Source organism: Megalopta genalis, chromosome 2, assembly GCF_051020955.1.
Source record: "Megalopta genalis isolate 19385.01 chromosome 2, iyMegGena1_principal, whole genome shotgun sequence".
Taxonomy (NCBI): Eukaryota; Metazoa; Arthropoda; class Insecta; order Hymenoptera; family Halictidae; genus Megalopta; species Megalopta genalis.
The window spans coordinates 26,362,713-26,383,026 of NC_135014.1; the positions used below are offsets into that span (position 1 = coordinate 26,362,713).

A 20,314-nucleotide genomic window follows, 5' to 3' on the forward strand; every position below is an offset into this window, starting at 1 on the left:
AAATACCGGTGGTTTTTTCCCGTTCCGAGTAATTGCAAGATTTAGGCGAAGGTATTTTGGTCATTGTCCGGTACGCGAGTCCTTCTATTTTAAGTTACCGGTTCTATTTTTATATATTATTGCCGCTGGAACGCACGAGTTTCCAGCGAGTTTCGTGCTCGAAACGGCGGATCTCCACGAAAAAAAGGACATTTGCAATTCGCGTTCGTTTGATAAATAAAAGCAGCGCGCGGCAACGAAGCCGGCCCGATATTCGAGTCCAATTAACGGTTAGATCGATATCGGGAATAGTGAACGAGCAAACCACTCGTAAACATATCGGGGAAGTTTCCAGGATATTCAGGGTAGTTCACCCCTCGAATACCTTGTTCCCCTGCACGGAACCCCAACGATGTCTCTTACCCTCCGGGCCGCGCCCTAATATAAATATTATTACACTTTGATGGGGTTAAGGTTGAAACCGGGCCCCGCAGACAACCCGTCGATGCTTTCTCTCGCCTCCCTTCTTTCCGGCGCGGCGGGCGTGTTTTATACTTTGCTTTTTCATTAGGCCCGAATTCCGCGCCAACAATAAGCAAAGATTAAGGCGCTCGAGCATCATCTCGCTTTCAATACCGGCGAGAGTCGTTTAAATATTTATCAAACGTTCGCGAAACTTCTAACGGGCGAGCTCGATAATTCGCTCCGTCGGAAAAGCCTTTGACGAACGAATTACGCGAATCGAACGACATAACGGCTGCCACTCGACCTGCGCACGCTAACCGATCACATTTTGACGACAGGGGTGACCTGACCTCGCGGCCAGAAATTACAGGGGCGAAAGGGTACGGTGAAATATTTTCGATCAAAGAACGCAGCTATTGGAATAAATATGTTACGGAATAAATAAATGCTCGCGACGCATTTTAGCGACACTTCGCATAAGAAACGACGCGTTAACCCTCCCTTGGGTGGGATTATGGGGGTTAAGATCAACCTCGCCGCATATTTGAATGTTCAAAAGCCATATAAATTTTTTTAAATTGTTCGAAAGCAATCTGCAACGTTAATTTCCACACCGAATCATTAATTTCCCCACGATTTCCTATAGCGTGCGTGTAAATTAACACAGAGTTAACACGAACTGGAGATGGATTAATTAAAAATCTCGACGCGGAGGAACCGAACAGAATGTCGCTAACGGTATAGTTTCGTTAAAAAGTTCGACCGAGAATAAAATTGCTTCGGCTGACCCCGCCGAAAGTAATTTGTAACCAACCGGTAAAACGTGATATTTATATAATTATATTATTATATTATTACAATTATAATTAATATTAATATATCATAATTATATAACGACCATTCGTATAATATTTATAATCGAAAAAGTGGTAAGTCAAAGACGTGAAAACTCGAGGTATTCTTCGGTAACAATGACATGTTTAATAACTGGTTCAACAATGTTACAGTATCATAGATTTCAAGTAAATACGCAGTTCAATACTTGATTTTTCCCTTAAATGTACATACATACATACATACGTGTCCTGCTTGGGTACTTTATATATAGACTCGTTATATCTCACATGTACTTCCGTTTTCTTGTTTCGTCTTCTTCATTTTTTTTTCACTTTTTGTTGCCTCTTGTATATATACCGTTTTTTTATATACTCGTGTATACGCCAAATACGTGTTCGTGTATTATGTATTATAGCATACTCGTTGGTGCAGGTGCGTTTCGTTCTGGTGTATATGCACGACGGAAGTGCGCGAATGTATTGCAGTTTAACTATGATTTTATTTCTTTTCTTCGCTTGTTCTCGTAAATACGTTCGAACGATCCTTAAAATACGACGACATATTAATTTGCTACGGTGGATAATAATCTCCGAAAAACCGCCTCTATCGGATTGATGCTAGGATAATGGAAGTTCGATCGACTAGAAACGAGTATCAAGGGAAATCGAGATGCGGCCTCGTCTAATTTCAATTTCAGTTTCAACCCCTTCAGCACCTCGCAAGTTCTTCCGCGCGATGCTCGAACATAACCTACGAGAAACTATAATAACGCTTTCGAAGACGTTCGCTAAAATTTACTCTAAAATTTACGTCTTCGCGCTTCTCGTTATAAATTCTAAGCACGGTAAATTCTCCCTAATTTTCCCTCTTAAACAAAAATGAACAATTCGGGGAGGAGCCGAGAGCCTCGAATAATCGTATCTCCTCTTCCCAAACGGACCGTTTTCGTTTACAAGCTGAAGGACAATTGGAGAGAATTTGCTGCAGTCTCGTGCAAGGGAGAGAAAACAGATTACGATTATCTAGGAAAGAATAAATCGTTGTTATTCGTACGAAGGCGTCTCGTAGGAGAAACCGATTCGATCGGAGGTGCTGAAAGGGTCGAGGTCCTTCCGATCGGAATTAAAATGGCGGGGGATGAAATTATCTTAACCGTAGAGAATTCTCGCGAGATTCTAGAAAAAGGACTGCTAGGCGTTGAAATTTAACTAGTGACGAAGAGGAAGACTGGCACCGAGTTTGAGAAAGAAAAGAAAAACACTATCGACCCCGATTCTTCTCAGTTAGGAAATCCGAAACTTGCATTATTTCCGCATCAATCCAATGTTTTGTCGCCCGTCCTCTCGCTGTTTGCTCGCGAGTCCAATACAGCGGTGGCCAATGGACCCGCGAAAATCGAAAAAAATATGCCCTGAAACCTAAGCGATCCTATCGACGCTTCTCCGAAACGCGTCCTCTGGTTTTTTTATTTTCCCTCGCCTCGGTTCTTCCTTCTTTGTCCCTGTTTTTTTTTTCAAGTGTATCCCGCAGTCGGATCGGCCGCGTTTGATTTCGCTGTCGCTACACACTGATATGTTATGTTACACGTAGGCAAGATATGCACGCAGGTCCCTCGTATGCAAATCAGGAGAGATCTTCCCTTTTTTGTTTATTTCGAGACAGTTCAACACAGGTATTAGCACTCGATTATTTTGGAACGTAAATTTGGAACGCGCGAATAAATATTTAGTCGCCGGTAATCGCGCACCGCGGTATAAAATATCCTATCACCGCGGGCAATAAAGAATTATTTTAAAGAGTTATTTATATCTAATCGTAGGCTAATAACTATTATTAATATTGTTGCTGCACAGGGCGGCGCAATTTGAACGGATCGCTCGAATAACTCGTCTTTCTTCTTAACAATGGAGAAAAGAGTTCCAGACAAAAGTTCCAGGCTTCAAGGGGCGATAATAATTTTTCCCGATGATCACGTGATAAATTCGGAGAAATATTTGAACGAAGTACGATCGTAGCACGATACCGCAGTAACCGGCCCCCGTTCAGCCTGACGCTAATATTCGCGATCTTTCAAAGACTGTGATCATTGTTACGCAAATTACAGAATAAATTGCAGAACAATACAAGAATTTCCATAGACCCGAACAATTCGAAACTCGAATCGTGACTCGTCGCATCCTTCGCAGTTATATTTCAAGCCGCGTCTCGATGGTCGGTTTATTCGATTCGATTTCCATTTAAATGGGTATTAGAGGGAAACTAGATAACGATTACAAGCCGGCACGACGAGACAGTTACAAGTTGACGAGAAGAGGCAGACGGACGAAACCTGGATCGAAATTTGTGCTCGAACCTCGGTCAAATTCAACTTTTCGTGGAACAACCTCCCCCGTGGAACTTCAGTTCGAATCGAGTTCAATTAAATTGCAGATCAACAACATCTATTATAACTCTGGTCGTAGTTTAAATTAGGAGTTCGACCAAAGGATATCGGCTATGAGGCAGGCACGAGCAGAAATTTGCAAATTAGATCTGGACTCGAGTTTCGATCACGTGCAAATTATCTTCGAAATGAACACGGACTTCCCCTTTTTTCGCTAGCTCTAGTTTCGAGTTCGACTGTATTTTAGTTTGAATTACATTTGAATTAGATTCGAATTACATTTGAATTAGATTTGAATTAGATTTGAATTAGATTTGAATTTAAGTAACAATTAGATCGAAATTTCGGGTATCCGTAGAATAAATCTACGTTTCTCCTCTCGCATATACCGGGAGCACCCTTTTTAAATGTTTCTCTTATTTTCGCAGAAATAAGATATTAATATTATCTGTTTCCGCGATAATCGAGTACCAACGCGCGTTTTCCCCGTCGCATATTCGAACACATCTAATTGTATTTACAAGAGACGAAAGAAGCTACGATTATGTATTCTCGCGACATATTATCCGTATACATACATATAGAATACGAGTGTATATGTATTTATATTTGTAATACAACTTACGATATATAAGTACATACAACGCCTTGCTCGATAGTTATCTTTTGCTCCCGACAATTACGACGGGTCGAACCGCAAAGAAATATAGATTTCGCGTGTTCTCCGTGTACACAGTTTTTCCCCGAACGCGAGAGATCGTCCGATCGAGATAGAATTCGACGCATTTCCTATTATTTCACCGAGAATCCTAGCAACTCGACGAATTCGTGATCAAGTTCGAAGAACAATCCGCGCACGATTGGTACCGCACGGAATTCGCTATCTTTACATGAGCCGTTCGGAGCAAAAATTGATGCACGCAAGTCCATTTTGTTTTTTGGCCAGGTTCGTTTAACGTTATTAAATCATATTTAATTGAATATTTCATTCGATTCGTTTTATTGGTTCAAGTTAGAGCTCGAAGGATATTACACGAAAGTATAACGCAACGTAGTAACATTAGAACTACATTGAAGCGTTTGTAACAATTTCTCACGTTATTGCATTTTACAGAAATTCCACACCATTTCCGCATTCAACGGCCCATGTATTCTCTATACAATATTATATATCTTGTACACGCGATGCGCACGTAATAAGATATGATACTAAACAGGATATTCTACAGTTATGTTAACATCTGGAACAGGATGATCCCTGAGGTCATTTCAAGTAACTTGTTCCTTAGCGAAAATGCGATCCGTGGCTTCGTTTACGAGTTATTAACGAAAAACGCTGACCAATGAGAGATCGCGTACGGCTGACGCGGCATTGGCCGCAAGGGCGGAGCGCCGGCCACGCTCGCTCTCCGATTGGTCAGTGTTTTTCGTTAATAACTCGTAAACGAAGCCGCGGATCGCATTTTCGCTAAGGAAGAAGTTGCTTCGAATGACCTAAGAAATCGCCCTCTACCGAGTGTCAACATAATTATGGAACACCCTGAATATCTCCTCGCTATAAATACGAAAGTAACTTAAATTAAACGGGAAGATAGATAATCTGTGACAAAGTACCAAAAGTTTGTCTCGCTCTGAAATTTCAAACGTTCCTGGCGAAGTTTATCTTCGATTTTTTAAAACGATTTGTAATACTTCTTCTTCGAATTTCACCAAAGTCTAACCAATTAATTACGGACAACGATTTCGGTGCTTCGTCACAACGAACGCTATCGTTGCGGCTCGCTCCAAGCGATTGTTAACGGTTACAACGTTACGCGTACAATAATTACCATAGAAAAATTCACAGACAGCACAGTTCATCCCAGGATTCCAGACACCTGCTCTCATTCTCTTTCGACTATAATCTATTAAAAACAATCTCGTCCGCAAAAAGATTGCAACGACGGCTCTCTTGTGCTCCGATAACCATCGGCAAGTAACACGTTGACATTCCGTTAATTATTACGCTAAGATTCATAGAGGCCAGCTCGCTGTGTCGCCGTGTCGTGTGCGAAGTGAATCGACCGTTCTATCAACGAAAAGAGTACTATCGCTTGTAATAGGTTACAACGCAAACGTCGGGCTGCTAATTACCATGGATACTATTAAAATTAGTTAATGTCCGCGGAGTGTACGAGGTTATTAGAAAAGAATCCGTCGAAGCGGATGCGAACGATTTTTGTATATAAATCAAATTTATATCATTTATATAGTAATAATATAATATTAATATTATTATAATAATATTATATATAATAATATATTAATATTATTATTATAATATTATATATAATAATAATATAGTAATATTATTATAATAATATTATATATAATAATAATATAGTAATATTATTATAATAATAGTATAGTTTATATATTATATTATTATTTAAATTTTTTAAATTTATATTTTAAGCTCGTTCGCCAGAACTTTAAATTCGTCCGCTCGTCGAACGATTCTTTTCGCTGGATAAGAATATCTGCGGATATTTGTGCCGAATAAAAGAAATTGTCCACATCGATCTCTGCAAAATATAGAGAATAAAAGTAGCAGTGATTCACTTCGACCGACCCCGTCATCCTGTTATACCCGCTACGAAGAAACAGAATCGCCTGGTTGCAGAAAAATATGGCTAAGCTACATATATGTATGTATAATATAGAAGCTTTACGCTGTTTCGGGAGGAGTGTATACACACACGCGCGTTTTTTGGGGATCGGGAGTGTACCACGTAAACGGGTAGAAACTTTAGGTTGTTCAGGCACTGTGAAAACTCAAAGCACGCGCGACCGCGAGATCGCGACGTTCAAGAGGTTACCAAAGCCATGGGCGATGACGGTTTCTCTCGTCGGCCGACGGGACCGCGATGACCGGTCCCCGCCGGTCCCCGAAATTTTCTTTTATGCTTTTCGATCGCTTCGTTTCTTTGCGCTAAGTATTGACGAGTAGGTACGGAAATGCTGCGTATAGGACACGGGCGTAAAATTGAACGAGAGCCTAGCAGGCACGCTTTTCGCACGGGGATCTCCCAATTAGGATATTTAAGCCGTTGCTTATGAAATGCCATTTTACAGTCCCGCCTCCCTCGTTTTACACGATTTCTAACACGACGAAAGCTTCGAACGGAGATCCGTCTCGGGGCTCGTGCTCGTCGTACGCTTCGCGATCGGACTGAAACGGCGAGGCTGCGCCGCAATCGAGGAACTTTCGACGAACGAGGCGGATAAAGCGACCGCTTTTTCTTTCGGTTAAGGCTGAAACGTTGCGCGGGGGTGTGTGCACTCGTAAAAAATCGCTGACCGGTCGAGAAGGATGTAATAACACATTGATACTCTTTATTAAATTATACAGTTTATAAAAGTGTCGTGAACGAACGTGTGATGCGAAGGAAATCAAACGTGTACAGCATAATTACAGTAAGAATTTTTATACGCTTTTCGAAGCGACTGCAACACCTGTTCGATCAAACGCGAAATGTTGCAACAATATTGCGATTTATCCGATACCGTGGGCAGTTGGATTCTTTATTGTTTTCTTTTCTAATGACACGTTGTACATAATTTCCCGTAGATTTTGGACACGCTGTACACGGCGTTGGATAAATCGCAATTTTCTTGGAACACGTTCAACGAATTTAATCGATTTAATATAGTTTCAATATCGTATTTATACATGTATTATATCGAAATAAATATAAAATAATACGATATCGTATTTATTTTATATATTGCATTTTCAATATAATGATTCAATAAAATACATTTTATTTTCGAGGTCGTAGAACGTTCGTACCGCGCATTCTCCCTAGTTTTCCCTAGTCTAGCAACGTTTCAGCTTTAACGTAAAACAGAATCGATCGGTTCATCGAATTTCCATCGAGAAGTTCTTCGGTATTATCGAACGCAACTTCGTCGCTTCGCCTCGCACCCCGTGCTCCGCGCCCTTCTCAATTTCGAAGCGAGTACAGGTCGATCGTGATCGACGCTCCTCGTCGTTTATTGCTTAGTAAAGAATGACCGACGGAGTCATTTCACATTTATCGTTATCGAGGCTGCCACGAATCGAACGTCAGAATCAATTCGGACGAGTCGCGCGCGCACAGATTGAACTCGCGGATCGCGATAAAAGACAACGCGCGGTCGTTCTTTCAGCGACGAGTACGGTAATGTCTCCCTAACTCAGATTGTGCAGAAAAATGGACAATTCGGGAACAGGAGATACGATTATTCCGGCTTTGCAGCATGTTTTTATAATCGTTGACAATCGGTAACTATAAAAACAAGTCTCAAGGCTCGAATTCGCGAGGCTCCTCTCTTCCCAAATTGTCCATTTTTGTGGACAATCTGAGCGTCAATTAGAGAGACATTACTATATATACATATATGTATATATGTATATATATGGTATATTCGTCGATTCGACGGCACGATGCGACGCGACGCGGCGTTCGACTAATTTCTTTCGACCGTGAGAGAAAAATCGACATTTTCCTTGCATTAGCTTAATCAAATTTGCTTAAGACGACGTATAAAAACAAAAATATAGATATATTTGATCTGTCGACGCCAGAGCAACGCGGTTTATTCTTTTCTTCTTTTTTCTCCGTGTTCCGTCGCAATTACCGACGCACACGCGACATTCAAAGGAAGTTTCTATTATTCAGCAGAGATAGGTTCGAGAAGGACTCGTGAAGCTTTACGTGCGAGTCGCTGGCACATGATAATCGTTAATCTGCGTATATACATATACATGTAGAATAGAAACGTACGTCTACGTATATTACCTAAAACATTGTACGATTTCCATTGACAAACCAACCGAGAGGAAACGTTTTCTCTACTTCGAACGAAAAGAAAGGAAACTATCGGGAATACACGGATATGTAGCACACTCGGTGTACGATTGCTCGCGGAATTGGGCTCTCTATTATAAAAACACTTGCTTCGGCACGTGGCAAAATTAAAGATACTATTATACAGGATGTCCCAAAAATGTCTCGCAATCCGAAAGTGGCGGGTTCCTCGGGTCGTTCGAAGCAACTTTTTTCTTTACAAAAATGTTCTCCGAGGCACCGTCAACGAGTTATTAGCGAAAAACAGTGACCAATGAGAGGCGAGCTCGGTTGGCGCGAGGCGACCGAGCCAATGGGCGGAACTAGGCTTCGTGCGACGGTTGGCTGGGCCGCCTCGCGTCGGCCGTACTCGATTCTTATTGGTCACTGTTTTTCGTTGATAACTCGTTAACGATGCCTCGGAGAAAATTGTTGTAAAGGAAGAAGTTGCTTCAAATGATCCGAGGAACCCGCCATTTCCGGGCTGCGAGACGTTTTTGGGACACCCTGTATATCGGCTCAACGAATTTATCTCGACGCGGTCAACAGAAGCTAGCGTTCGTCGTGATATCGTCGTTACGCTATAAATATATGTATATATATATACGTATTATATTTGGCAATGCATCGATAAAACGAACATAACAATTAAAATACGTCGAGCAATTGTACACCGATCTCTCTGATACGCTTATCGTCCTACTACTGGTCATACCTTGAAAAAGTACTAAAAAACACGTGCTAACGGAACGCTAACTAATTAAGTCTCATTGATTCCTCGTCCGCAGTTTCTCAAATTGTAAATGATAAATATCAAACTGTATAAAACACGTCTGACTTTTCTTTTCTTTTCTTTTCTTTTTTCGTTTTTTTATTCTTTTACGATTCTAATATAATAATCCACCGATTAGCGAACGTTCGAATTAGCAAGCTGTGACACACAGACGTAACGGAACTAATTACGATTCAACATTCTTTAGAATCCTCGAATACGCCCTTTAACGGTTAAATTTTCTTTTCTTCGGTCGGCTAATTAAAATATCCGTCGGCTATCTTTTTTTTTTTAACAACAGGAGATTAAGTAACGTGTGAATAATAATAATGATATGTGTTACGAGTTACACCGTGGCTGAGGCGACGAATTATTATTATTTTTTATCTTTTTTTTTTGTTTGTTAGATACCTCGAATAACCATTTCTCTATACAACTACCTACATGAAAGCTTCAACGGTTATGGTTCAAACCGACGCCCTTAACTAATGATATGCTAACTTCGGTTCAGCAAGATAACGGCATAAATCAATCGAGAAAAACAGAAGATTTCGCCGGCGAACGATGCTCCTTGCTGAGGGGACGCATTCGCCGCCATCGCGCTACCATAAGTCGTGTCCTCGAAAGGATCAGTTCTTACTTTACTTCTCAGCAGAGTTGGACAGCAAGTAATCGATCTCGCTCGCGAATATAAGCGATCAGCAAATTAATTGGTGGGTCGAGTTCGTTGATTTTTTTCTTCGCTCGCGAATACGCGAAAGTTTGTTCGAGCTTCGATCTCTCCTCTTCGAGATCGTCGACTTTGCGAATTTAAGCGTACACGAATTACACGATTTTTATGCGCGTGCTTTTACGTATACAAGTGTCCCCCCTCCTCCCAGTATAGTCCTCTTCGCACACGCCGACAAACTCTCGAGCACGATAAGCTTTGGAGCAGCTTTCTTTTAAAGAAAAAGTTTTGTTCAAAAGGGATACGAATTAATATGTATCGACTTAAGACTAACAACAGCTAAGAATAACGTAACGATAATAAAACTTTGCTAATTATTTGTCGCAACCGTTAACCCTTCGTCGATCGTAGCAATTGTTCCCGATGAAATTTTGAGTCACCCTTGAATTCAAACCAGGCGAAGTTTTAATCTATAGATCGGAACGGATCAGGGTTCACGCGCGAGTCCCGTTTTCGTGGCTACGATTCGGGCAGGTGATAATTAGGCCTAGATTGTTCCTGAGTTATTAAACTTTCGTCGGCTTTCGTCGCGATCGAAGTTAATTCATATAGAAGATAATTCTACGATTAACTATTCATGGACTGTGAATTTTGTATAACTCGATATGCAGCTCGATATGTAGAGGTTAGGGTAAATATACTCTGTTAAACTTAACACGGACGAGCAACGAACATAAATTCAACTATCTACTAAAATTTTGCGAATACATATGTATAGATGTATTCGCTAAATTGTGTATATACATATAATGTATTATTGTAGATTATATTATATTATATGTGTAATAAAATATTATAATATAATATAATATTATACATTATATGATATAATATATGTAATAAAATATCATAATATAATATTATATATTATATGATATAATATACGTAATAAAATATTATAATATAATATTATACATTATATGATATAATATATATATATATATAATAAAATATTATAATGTAAAATAATATACATTATATGACATATAATATGATATATAATAATATATAATACACAATATAATATAGTATTGTATGTATACGCGTTTAAAAATGTGACGTAGCATTGAAGGAAGATTATCGAAATTATGTACGTGCTGTGCAGCGAGAAACGAAGAAACGTCGATTTCGAGATCAAGAGTTTGCGACACGGTCATCTCGCCTGGTATTTTCCCGGGGACAGCCTGTATACGTTCGCCGTTGCCGGTAATTACGGTCGCGAGCCATCGTTAAATTACAGTTTATCCAACTCTGCTCGTCACTCTCGTATTCGTCTCTCCCCGTATACTCTCTCGCGAACAACACTTACGCGTCTTACACTGGAATATCCACCATTCGTTTGTCCGGCATTCCTTAAAACATCCCTCTCGCGTTCTCCACGTTTCGATCCGCTGTAACAACACCGTTCCTCCTCGCAGCAGATTTTCAACAGTTTTTCTCATTCTCCTCGTTTTACATTACTTATTTATCTTTGTGCATATTATCCGACATTCCGACGTGTTGTGGAAATTGGTCTCCGTAAACTTTTGACCTCCGCCGACGTTCGTTTTCCACCGGTTGAATGCCATGTTGACCGTCCAACGAAACGTGAAACGATTCGCGAAAAAGAAAAAAAACAAGAAAAGAAGAGAAAGAAAGAACGAAAGAGAAGCTAACACAAATAAATGTAGCCATCTCGAATTTTCCGTCGTCGAATTCTCCACGATCGAAGGAATTCGAGGATCGTCGCATATGGGAAACGCGACGACGATCGCGTCGAGGACGCGCGTGTCGCCGCGTGCACACAAAAATATAATCACTAAACCGGCAAAATCACTTCTACGAAAGGATCCAACATGGCAGCCAACGCACTGATAACTCTTTGGACCACATTCATCGCACGAGAATTTCGTTTCTAACACTAACTCGTATCGGCCCCCACCCCCACCCCCGGCGACTCTCGACACCGTCGTCATCCCCCTTCGAACGCCTCGCTTCTCGGATACGATACGTAACACTAAAATCTCCTACGATTCGACGAAGTTTCTTCGACACTACTACCACACGGATTGACTCCAACAGCACCGCTAAAGGGTATAACGTACAACCATTTACGACATATCTGCATAAAGATGAACAATATCGAAACGATCGTTTTGGAAGTCTTCCCCAAGTTCCACCCTTCCACAAGTCAGAATCACAGGATGACGCACTCTTTTCTTTCTTTCTTTCTTTCTTTCTTATTTTTCTGTTTCATCGATCACCGATATACATATATATGTAAACATACATATATACATATATATAGAGAGAGAGACCTGTTGCGTCGTCATAGTTCATCCTCTTGGTAACTGGAAGCTTGTCCCGAAGACTCTTCGGCACCGGTTCACACCGACGCACATTAGTACATTCCTTGTCTGAAGGGATTGCTGTCGCCACCGGCGGGTCTCTGGTCGGCGTTCGGTCTCCTGAAGGGGTTGATGTCCATCTGGCCCTGTTGTTCCTGGCCGTACGGCCTCTGGCCGTAGGCCTGGCCGGTCTGAGCGTAATTGGCCGGCTGCTCGTAGCCGGGCGGCTGCTCGTAGCCGGCCTGGGCCTGGTTGTAGCCGGTGACGTTCTGCCCGTAATCGGGCTGCTGGTAGTCCTGCGCCTGGTAATTCTGTTCGTAGCCGGTTTGGTCCACGTCGGTCTCCATGCGCGTCTGATTCAGATGGTTCCCGACGTCGCCGGAGAGCGGTCTCTGCTCTTGGAGAACGTACGTCTGGTACTCTTTGTCCGGCGGGTCTTGCATGAGGACGTCGGCCTCGTCCTGGAACGGCTTGAAGTCGTAGATGTGCCTCAGGTAGACCAGGACCGGCGCGTACAGCAGATTCGAGAAGGCTATGCCGACGTTCAGGGCGGTGAAACCGATCGCCTCGACGACCCCGCCGGCAATGATCGGGCCGACCGCGTACGCCACGCTGTACGAGATGTCCGCGATGGCGTAGATGCTGCCATAAACGGAGACGTATCGCACGTCCACGAGATAGCCGAGGGTGGGCAGCAGCGCGGTGTCTATCAGCGCTATGCCGAAACAGATCCCGCACAACGGGATCATGAGCACCTTGTACGAGGTGCAGAACGGTATTATGAAGCAGCAGAAACCCTCCAAAGCTAGGCCGGATGCGGCCATCAGCCACTGGTGTTGCGGATACTGTTTCGCCATCTTGACGGTGAGCACGACGCCGAACACGTGCGGGAAGAACGCCGGCAGCCAGATCATTCCCATCTTCCAGTTGTCGTGGGTGATATTGTCCTCCATCCAGAGGGAGATCGTCGGCTCGAGGAACGCCAGGGCCACGTTCGACATCATCAGAGCACCGGCGCAAACGGCGATGTACGGGTCCATCAGCAGCTTCCAGATGGGTATCGTGGGCGTGTCGTTGCCGCGCTTCTCCTTCAGCTGCTCCGAGATCGGCTTCATCACCAGGAGAAGCATGAACCCGTCGGCCAAGCTGATGAACGCCAGGATCAGGAAGGGCACCTCTTTCCCGGCGAACTGGTAGAGAGCACCGCCGAACGGCGGGGCCACCAAACAGCCGAAGCTGATGAACGCGAGCGCTATGCCGAGCGCTTTCGAGCGTTCCGACTCCTCCGTGTAGCGATCGGCTATCATCGCGAGGCCGCTGGTGTCCGCGAACGCCGAGCCGACGCCTTGCAAGCTCCTCGCGAAGAACAGGACGCCGTAGCTGCCGCCGCAGGCGAACACCGCCGTCGACAAGAACATTATGCTCAGGCCGATCATCATCGGTATGTCGTATCCGATACGGTCGATCAGCGCCCCGGAGAACGGGTTCACCATCAGCTGGACGATCGCTTTGGACGCGAACAGTATCCCCGTGGCCGAGTCCTGGCCGTGATGGTGGACCGGAGGGCCGGTCGCGTTCACCTCCTCCTCCTCTTCGCCGAATGCGCCCACGTACTTCAGGTAATCCGGTATGATCGGCACTATCACCATGTACAGCATGTTGTCGAGCAGCAACGCTATCGAGACGATTACTAAAACGAGCTTGCGCTGCGCCTTCGGCTCTTGCAGCTTCATCCACACGAGCTCCTTGAGCTCGCTGACCGGTATGTTGAGAATGGGTATTCTCGTCGACATGGTGGTGTGTCTTTAGAGGTAGCCGCCTTTAATGGTACAGGATCGTCTTCCACAGGGTTTAATAACAACTAAACTCGGGAGTGACGAAGAGATCGTCGCGATTGGGGCGCATCAGGCCGGGCCGGGGATAACCTACAACAGATCACCGAGTGGCACGGTTAGCTCCCGAAATCATGCAATCTTTTTTTGTTTCTTTTTTTTATTTTTTTTTTGTTTTTGTTTTTATTCTATGCAATTTTCTTTCTGCTTTTTTTTGTCCGCCGTTCGACCGCTGTGCTCGTTTCCATCGGGCTCGTTTCGGTTTTTCGGGCCAAATGAGAGAGAGAGAGAGAGAGAAAAAGAGAGAGAGAATTTCATGAAGTTCAAGAATAGGGGAGCCCTGACCCGGCCTGATCGGCGTTTATCCCACCCCAACCCGACCTTTTGCTACCAGCGACGCCGCAGAAGAGTTCATCTTCGTTTCGATGAAGGTTTTCGCTCCGTCTCTAGCTAGAAGTTGATTCTTCGGTTGCTTCTGGTAGAACCTAACACCGGGTGGAGGCTCCCCCTCGAGGTTCTCGGCTACCTATGTTTCGTATCGAGTCTCGAGTTACCAGAGATAGAAACGTGGGGGTGGGCTGTGTTGCCAGCGAAACGAGGGTGAAGGTCGGTACCTCGGATGACACGAGTTTACTTCGTAAATAAACGCCGCCCCGGCAATTGTTTCGCGCGGAGTTTATAGCCGACGCTACGCTACGATCGATTAAATCTGTTCGATCAATTAAATCTGTGGCCTCGTATTTTCGGTCGGTACGGTGTCATTTTATTTATCTCGGAGGAAGGAACCGCGAGAGAAAGGAACCGATCCTGGCGGCGATCGCTGCGAACCGTCCGAAATCGTGCGAAATGGGAACGATCGATTTCGTCGCGACCATCTTTTCAGCCGAGTCCGCGATAGAACGACCGGGAGTGTCGCGTTGCAATATTTAAAACGCGTCGAAGTTGTGCCAAATGTCGTCGCGAATCGCGAGGCTTGCATGAAACGGAGCCAAGCGTTTCGATTATTTACTGGTCGAACCGTCGGTTTCGAGGCCGTCCCTGCGATCTGATTGAACGAGGTGTACCGAGCACGACTTGCTAAATTTTATCGCTGAACGGAAATGCAAAATGTGTGCGTCGAGAACAAGAAAAACACGAAATTATTTTTCTTCTCGCGTCTTCGCGTGAAAATTCGCGGTGTTCGAAAGAGACGAGTTTGGAAACGTCTGGAAGTTTTGTTTATAAAATATATATATATAGACAGGATATTGTTTTTCGATCATTTATTCCGGTCAATAGCTGAATTAAAAATCGTTGTCGACGGTCGCACAGAGAAACAGGTCGCAGTATTCTCGATCGTGAATTCGGTGAAATGATTTCATAACAAAATGCGAGAACAGCACGGTATAATTATCGCAATAAATTGTGCAACAGATCTCGCAAATTTCGAGCGTTGTCCCAACGACGTTCCAGCTGGAACGCACCCTGCGCTGTCGTCGCGCGTGGGAGAAAACAACGGACTATAACGGGGTTTCGGTTATTAAAATCAGCGTACAGAAAATTCTCGCTATTTTTCCATCGGCTTGTAAACGAAAATGGACAACTTGGGAAGACGAGATACGATTATTCGAATCTTGCACTTCGTTTTTACAATAATAATAAAATAACGTACATGTATAATATAAATAATATATATATTTATATTATAATAATATAATTTTAATAAATTATTATAATATAATATATAATATTATAATTATATTATATAATAATATATATAATATACATATTTATATTATATCTATTATGTTTAGATATTATATATTTATACATGCATATAAAATATAATATAATAAAACTAAATATCTAACAACCGTATCTCCTCTTCCCAAATTGTCCACTTTTCCGTTCACCTCGGCTGAAGAAAATTTCGTCGAAGGAAAATTAGGGCGAATTTACCGCATTTGGCAGTTTATTTTACGGACTCGCGAGATATATCTTGGCACCGGCGATGCGCGTCCGTGTCGTGGCATTAACGAACGTCGTGTCGCGCCGATCGACCACCGTGTCGTTGTCAGAAACGGATTAATTATTATTGTGGACCGATCATTCGTAAACTGACGTTCCGTCGAAGGTAGTTAAATGCGTGTCGACACCCTCGTTTATTAATTACGGTGACTGGTGAGCGTCGTGCAGGGGAACGGTAACTTCGTCAACGATCGTAACGAGCCTCCATGACGAAGGGGAAACGCCGTGGACCGAAGAAAATTCGTAAACTTACCGGAGTTATTGGCGAACTTCTGCCTGAGGGAATTGGCAAGGCGTTGGGAGCCCGCCAATGCCGGAAGTCCGGCGAACAGGTTGCTCAGCGTAGCGGCAACGCTGTCCTTGTCCTTCGAGTCGTTTAACGACTCCTCTGCACCTCCCGTCCCTGGGCCCTCCACCTTTTTAGCTGAATTTGGAACCGGGCCTGCGAACACCACAAGTCCGTTCCGGTTTCATATTTTTATAATATATAATTTAAACGATGTTTTCCTTGTGTGTGTGTGTGTGTTTCACTTAATATTTTTTTTATATAATTTTATATAATATATATCTTATATGATGTTTTTCTTATTTCACTTAATATTTTTACATATTTTAATAAGTACACGTAATATCGTTTTATTTAGTTCGCACGATAGATAAAAAATATAACAAAGAAAATACAATATAATTGTGTAATTTAAATAGCGAACATATATTTCCGGGATTGTATTTTATTACCGTAAGAGAGTCATTGAGTTATTATAATATAAAATAATTAATTTGATTAGAAAGAAACCAGGTTAATAATTAATACTATTCACGTGTAATTCGATTTTTCATAGTTATACCCATTGAAATAATTCCGGGATCGAATATTTGACTACCGTAAGAAGATATTTAAATAGGTAACCATGAAAATGTCGAAGCGGACCGCGTGCAGGATAACGTTGAACGAAAAATGCGTTTTTTTTTTTGTATCTCTCGATGGATCGCGGTTAAAAATACTCATTCACCGACCCCACTTTAGAGTAATCAAAAAGTTGTCAGTCTTTAGCACGCTTCCCTTCTATCTATAGGCTATAAGTTGATTTCATTCGTTCCTCCTTCAATACCGACACAATTTCCTTAACACTTCTATTATCTTACGCACACGTTACCATCGGACAATCTATATTTGGAACGTCCACATCTATCTATAACGTCCAGTCTTCTTCTACACCTTTCCTATTCGAACGATCGGCACACGCGCGACGGCATTTCCGAAACTAATTTTTCCGTTCGTCGTCGCTGTTGCAACGGCGATCATTCCGGCCACGTATTCCCCTTAATTCCGTTCCGACGTTTTCATGAAATTTCGATGAAGTTTTAACGACGAGGTTCCCTGCGATGCTTCTTTTCAGAAGCTATCACGAAGCACCGACACCGCACAACGTAGTTCTACGTTCGCGCGAAGGTGTCTCGACGCGCACGATCGAGGATCTGCGACGAAAAGAAAATAAAAATCGTCGAAAATTCCTGATAATAGCTCGATAACGATTCTAAAAAGCTGTAAGCTAAAAGTATTCGTTCCGATACGAACTCACAGAGACGATTCGATGCAGTATCATCGCGAAGTGTCACATTCTTTGCGGCCGTAACCGTTGCCCCAACAGATTTTCGGCCGCTACAGCATTCAATTTCCCCGAAACGGAAGCTATTCAAACAGTCGCGCTATGAGAAATCATACAAAAATTAATATCTAGCAGGAATCATCTTCTAAACTTACAGAGAATACATTTATTTATTTATCACCTTTTTATCGGAATTAAATAATTCAATATCAAGGAAACACGTCTTCTATCGGTTTGCTAACGGCGTGCAAAGATTGTCAAAATTTTCTACATTTAAATTAACAATCGGATAAAAATTTCACCGAAGACCGACGACATTTAAGAAGAACTAGAACCACTTTTCCACGAAAAAATCTACGCTCGCGATATCTGCAAGCGTATACCGATCTCGAGAAGATCTTTGAGGAAGGTCGTTGAAACGGCGTCGAGAGTCGAAGCAAAGCGGATCCCGAAATATTTCACAAAATCGTGCTCTTCGAAACGATCGCTCTCTAAGGAACGCCGCAAAATTCTCTCGCGCGAGAGCAGAGAAGCACGATAGAGACGAATTCGAGCGACGAAAGGGGTGACACCGGATTCCGATCGAGCGTCAGTAGGCCGTGCCGATAGAACAGATATTCTCAACAGCTAGCCCTGAAAAAGGCTAGCCTTCGAAAAGAATTTGCACCGAGAACCGTCGAGATTAATACGTTCAGTTTACCGCGTGACACTAATGGTACTATCGGTACTAATGACACTAATTTTTTAACCAGGCTTCCGAAACTCATTCTCATCGCAATACACCGAACAACCCTAATATTCCTAGGATCCGTAGAATCCGAAACAGCCGAACAATAGTTTATTACCTGCGCCTAAATCTCCGCCGTCCAGTTTCTGCTTATCATCGATGAAACGACTTCGATATCGAATTCTTCGAGCCCGATATTCGGGGCGCGCGACGTGTTAACGGCCTACCGAAAGGTGGCTACCAAAATTGACACCGCGAATCGATACGCGGCTAGATGGCTCGGCGACCAGGAGGCTCGGTGACCCGAACACGACCGATCATCTAGATTCCTACAGGAGATTCCGGGAGAAGACGCGTGCTACTGGCGCACAAAAAAAAAAAGAAAAAGAAACAGATCCCTAGAACCAGCCGACAGACGCGAGAAGCCATCGCGCGATCGTCGGACGGTCTCATCCGGGTTGCGAGAGGCGCGTCGAGGAGGACGACGGGGTATCCGACATTTCGGTAGCGGGCACCCTCTGTCCAGGTGAGCGGTCTATTCTCAGTTGTCGGAGGACGCGACGACGACGCGGCCGAATTTCCGCGAGGATCCAGCGCGGGCCACCCCCGGAGCAAAGGGTGAACGCGAGGCCGGAGCCGCGAAAAGCTCTAAATACCGGACGACTGATAATACTTACTGAGACCGAAGGGCTCCCGATGGCAGGGGCGTCTCGGTGTGTCTCTCCGTCGGGGTAGCTTTGGAACGTCTGCCCTCGGTGTCCTCCCCGCCACCGGGTCGTACGTCACCCTCTTCCCGTCCCCATGTTCCCCTAGCCTCCGAGGAAAATCGCGACAGGGCGCAGTCGCGGTTTCCAGGATCCAGGGATTGGCCGCGGCACCGAGGCCGTGCGTCAGCCCCCAAACCCTCCACCATCAAACCATCCGCATCCCCCTTCTGCTCCGCGTTCCTCGTGCACCCTCCGCGTGCGCCGCGGGGGGACAGGGGGCCGGCACGTTCCCGGGGGAAGAGGAAGAGAACAGGTATAACGGCGACGGTCGATGCTGCGCGGTATTTCTGGCGGCAGGTCGATATGAGCTTCACCTGTACGACTCTGGGCTGATGGGAAAAGAGGGTGCTTCGGACGTGGCGAACGGAATGGAGGTTGGATTCCTTCGGACGCGAAACGCCGCCGACCGGACCTGTCACTCGAGCCACGAACTTTCACGGTTACCTGGGAAAAACTGCGAACCTCCGCTGATTTTTACCGATTCCTTACGGGTTAGCGGGTTCGCCCAACGCTCGGCCACGGGGTTTCGCCCCGTTTCAGGGGTCGAGGATCGCGTTCTCGCTGATCGCAGGCTTTCGCCTTTTCGGGCCGCGTGTCCGCGCCTCGACCATCCACAGATTGGACGCTCGTTCTTATCCGGGAACTTGAGGACACGGGACGTTGATTAGGTGCACACGTAGCGGAGTCGAACCCGTCGCCGATGCGACCCGATCTTGCGGATACTCGGACAACGAATTGGTCGATCGTCTTTAATTCGCGCTGTTGGAGATTTCCGCGAATTTCAGGGGTTTAGATTTCATGTAATTTCCTCGAGGTGTTCGTTTTGCGTGTGTTTCTTTGTTTCGTTTCGAAGCTGTTTGCTCATTTATTTTGTCGGCGTGGTCTTCTAATTTCGTCTTCTTATTTTGGCGACGCAGTTTCTGTGCTCGATTGACTGATCTCATTAACGAGCATTCGAAACGACGAGAATCTTCTTCGATCGAAACGTCGACAGTTTTCGAAGAAAC

At 44.0% G+C, this 20,314-nt stretch overlaps 1 protein-coding gene across 1 annotated transcript; it reads right to left on the bottom strand.

Moving 5' to 3' along the window:
• Positions 1 to 1,402: 1,402 nt before the first annotated feature.
• VAChT (Vesicular acetylcholine transporter) lies at positions 1,403 to 19,176 on the bottom strand. The gene is made up of 3 exons (XM_076518910.1): positions 18,659 to 19,176; positions 16,457 to 16,645; positions 1,403 to 14,289 (listed from the first exon to the last, which is right to left on the bottom strand). The coding sequence occupies exon 3, from the start codon at positions 14,155 to 14,157 to the stop codon at positions 12,418 to 12,420; it is 1,740 nt and encodes a 579-aa protein (XP_076375025.1). The 5' UTR covers positions 14,158 to 14,289; positions 16,457 to 16,645; positions 18,659 to 19,176; the 3' UTR covers positions 1,403 to 12,417.
• Between the last annotated feature and the right edge of the window lie 1,138 nt (positions 19,177 to 20,314).

Bases quoted from the DNA above. Each gene is read 5' to 3' on its own strand.
- VAChT (XM_076518910.1), bottom strand. From the start codon at position 14,157: ATGTCGACGAGAATACCCATTCTCAACATACCGGTCAGCGAGCTCAAG.